Source organism: Nanorana parkeri, unplaced genomic scaffold (genome assembly GCF_000935625.1).
Source record: "Nanorana parkeri isolate BGI_ZX_2015 unplaced genomic scaffold, ASM93562v1 scaffold1443, whole genome shotgun sequence".
Classification (NCBI taxonomy): Eukaryota; Metazoa; Chordata; class Amphibia; order Anura; family Dicroglossidae; genus Nanorana; species Nanorana parkeri.
The window spans coordinates 58,663-62,780 of NW_017307711.1; the positions used below are offsets into that span (position 1 = coordinate 58,663).

The 4,118-nt window shown below is 35.6% G+C and overlaps 1 protein-coding gene across 1 annotated transcript in view; it reads left to right on the top strand.

Moving 5' to 3' along the window:
* Nucleotides 1-234: 234 nt before the first annotated feature.
* Nucleotides 235-4,118, top strand: part of DRGX (dorsal root ganglia homeobox) — a 79,045-nt gene continuing 75,161 nt past the window's right edge. Inside the window, exons 1-2 of the mRNA XM_018570018.1 lie at nt 235-268; nt 3,125-3,222. Of these exons, the coding sequence (XP_018425520.1) occupies nt 235-268; nt 3,125-3,222 (132 nt within the window). The remainder of the gene's footprint in view (nt 269-3,124; nt 3,223-4,118) is intronic.

Here is a 4,118-nt window from a genome sequence, read left to right on the forward strand (position 1 = left end):
ATCTATCTATCTATCTATCTATCTATCTATCTATCTATCTATCTATCTATCTATCTATCATGTATCTTTTAATTATCTCTCTATTTCTCTGTCTATCAATAATCTATCTATCTATCTATCTATCTATTATATTTTAATTATCTGTCTGTCCATTATCTATCTATCTATCCATTGTCTATCTATCTTTTTCAATGTTCTGACGTTGTTTTGATGTGCAGGTGGGAATCCATTGAGATGTTTTACTTCCACTGCCCCCCACAGCTGGAAGGTGAGTACAAGCTCTCAACCTTTCTTCATGTGAATGTGTTCGGGCCTGTTCATGTAAAGCACTATATCTCAGGGTAGGTGCGACACTTCTTTATCAAAGTATCTCCTGAATTCTGAACCAAACCCAAGGCTTTCCTGATATCTAGAAGCTGTACAAGAATAGACAAAAACGTTGAAATGTATCATTTCACTTTTAGTTTGTGAATCTATACTGCAAAACCACGGGAAATCAAGTCTTCGATTTCACTGACATAAAACATATCGGATAAATCTGTCCATAAATTTAATTAGCGTTACTTGACTTTATTAGCTCACTTTCCTAAATGTCATTTAATGTGCTGCAAGGAGCAGCAGGGCATGCAGTCCAGCCTCGGCAAATCCATCATCTTTTCTTGACAGATATATGGTATTTTAAAGCTTTCTTCTCATACGGAGCTTCCTCCAAATGTTAAGCAGAGCTCACTAATGTTGAATAAAATATGAAGTCGAGCTAGAAAGTCTCTGGTTCCTTTCAGTAAAAGGCTGGGGGAGGTAAATGGGATTTGTGAAAGGAAAAGCCGGCCTCTCCCACCTGCTCACAAGAGCCTGGGGGCAGAGGAGATAGATCTAGCGACACAGATGTTCACTGTCCAGGCTTGTGTCACATCCTCACAGCACCGTTTTTCCAGCACATCAATCTTTCATGTTGTTTTATAAACATTTTGTAAGCAAAGAATAAATACGTCAACAAAAGATCCGAAGCCATAAATGCCTGAGGGTCGGCACGATATGGACTTGCCACACGACGGTTGTTGACTCTGTCTAGTCCTCAAGGGGTTAAACATATCATCTCAATTAAGAGCACCGACTTCTGCCTCAGGAGCAAACATGGAAAATAAACCAAGCTGCTAATTAATAAATACAATCAATTATCCCCTTTAATTAAATACGAAATCTTTTTGATCTGATTTTGAAACAATATCTGGCTACTGCCATTGCTCAAGCTGTCACCCCCATTGTTTAAAATTGTTTCTGTCCGAACACACTGGTAACTTTGTTCTTCCAAATTTAAAATCTGCTGATGTAACTTTTTATGAAAAAAAAAAAAAATAACTCAGTAACACACACACACATTTAAATTTGCAGGTTGTTTCCCCTGCTTTTATGACTTCTTCCTGGAAATTAGTTTTCAGCACTGATCCACTCTTCCATCTGGGAACTCAAACTACAATGCACAAAAGGTGCATTGTAGTTTGAGTTCCCATCACATATAAATTATAGTCCGGACTTCGGACAGTACTGGGTGGGATGAATTTTGCCAAGTTTCCATGAAGAATATTGTGAACACACACAAATACATACACCTATTTACATTTGCAGGGTTATTTCCTGGTTCTATGATGTCTCCCTGGAAATGGGTTTTCAGCCCTGAGCAACATTTCCATTTCATTTTTCCTGCATAATTTTACTCATCATCTATATATTATAGCCGGGACTTTAGAAAGTACTGTGTGTGATGCATTTAGCAAAGTTTCCATAGGGAATACTGTGAATACACACAAACACATTCAGACAGACAATTTTTTTTTTTAAATTTGCACGGATATTCCCTGGTTTTAGGATTTCTTCCTGGAAACGGGTTGTATAAGCACTGATCAACACGTCCATGCACGTTTTCTACATAATTTGTCTCATAAATTGTATCCCGGACTTTATAGTACTGTGTGGGATTTAGCAAAGTTTCCATAAGGAATACTGTGAACACACACACTTATTTAAATTTGCAGGGATATATTACCTGGTTCCATGATTTCTTCCTGGAAATGGATTTTCAAGACTGATCAACACTTCCATCCACTTTTTCTGCATAATTTTTCTCATCATATATCCGAACTTTAGACAGTACTTTATGGGATGCTTTAAGCAGTTTCCATAAGAAATACTGAGAACACACACACACACTTATTTAAATTTGCAAGAATATTTCCTGGTTCTATGATTTCTTCCTGGAAATTGGTTTGCTGCCCCGATCAACTCTTCCATTCCACTTTTTCTGCACAATTTTTAGCAAAGTTTCCATAAAGTCTATCGTAATTTTATTTCTAAAAATTACTAAATTCTCATAACAGTGGAACTTCGTTTAGTTTTACAAAACGCTCTGCATCCGTGACACATATTAAATCGGAAACTGCAACAATGTAATATTTAAACATTACATATAAACACCTGGCGGGTATGTTGGTGGAATAGGAAGTGTGTTTTACATGGTATGCCATTCTAACATTTATTGTAACAACTTTGAGAAGTTCAATACATAGCGCTGTCAGGAATGTATTGCTGTTTTCTGCGCTGCTCCATGAGTATTTTGTATCGGCAAATGTAAGCTGTTCACTGCTTAATGTGTTTATGGCTACTGTGATTACACATTAGTGTCCGATAAATACTAAGGGGTCTATTTATAAATGTTTTCTCACAAAATTCACACGCCTTTCACCCATGATTCACACATGGTGAATCATGGGTAAGCGTTATGTAAGTGAGGATGAACAAAATATATAATAAACCCCTTTTGCGTTTGTTTCCATAATTAGGGTGTGCTGTGTGCAACATCCAAAGTCCGTATAGATTATTGCACAATACGAATTACTAAAGTGAAACTGTCAACCAGCAATTATCTTGGGCATGCAGCAGGTTACAAATTATAGAAAGGCGTTTAATTATGGGTTATGGCATGTCATATAGATTGTATCATTGTATTTTGGCTAAAATAATATAACAGTTGCAGCATATTGAAATAAAGTAATCATGGGGATATGTAACAATGGGAGAGTGTGATAGAGCCGGCAACCTATGGTGATTTTTTTCTTTTCTTCAGTAGGATCTCCTCCTTTCACGAGTCATTCATCTGCTGAGTTTGATGAAGGGTTTCTGCGCAGAAAGCAGCGAAGGAACAGAACGACATTCACACTGCAACAGGTAGAATTCAGCTACATCCCCTCGTTGTATTCTGTACAGATATATAGCTAAGGTTAACTCTCCATATTAGACTGAATCTGCCCGAGGTGCAGGCTAAGCATCTGAACGCATTATTAATCTGAAACTAAGCCAAGAACCTCATGTAAATAAATATTTAGCTGAAAATGTGAACGACTACATGGGGTTTGTTGCACTGGAGTATATGTCTGATCATGTTACAAACATTTATTTATTTTGATTTATATTTTATTCTGATACAATCAACTTTTTTTTTAATTGAATCAGATTACATCTAAGAGAGAATATGAAGAGTCATATTCCTTACCCCCTAGTTACCGGTTTTAAGCCTACATTGTAAAATCACAGTTAGAAAATGAAAGCCTTAATCTGATTTTTTGTATAAGAGGAATCTATTCCTTATTTAGACACTTGATAAATGAGATCCAATGGTTTTCCAATAACAGTAAAACAATAATACAGTTCAGAAATGTAAGATCAATAGTAACATGATTTACTGTAAAAGGTGTCATTATTGTTCTAAAATTACAATGTGACTGATCTAACAATCTAATATCCAGGATTTTGCCAACAGGCAATTGTTCCTGTTAGTGTTATAATTTATTGTAGGAAATTTTGCCTGGACTTGTCTACTTTGCACCTGTGATACAGTCATTTAATACATTTTGTGCATTGCAATTAAAGGGTGCATATTTATTTTGTGCCACTTTCTGTTATGCATTGCTAAGAATAGTTTTATTGTTTAGACCAAAAAGTTGTTTTCTTCCTCAATAATTATTCTTATCTTTAAAACAGTCTAGTCTATCTATCTATCTATCTATCTATCTATTATACGTAATATACAAAACAAATAAAACAGATGGATAGATGTTTAAATA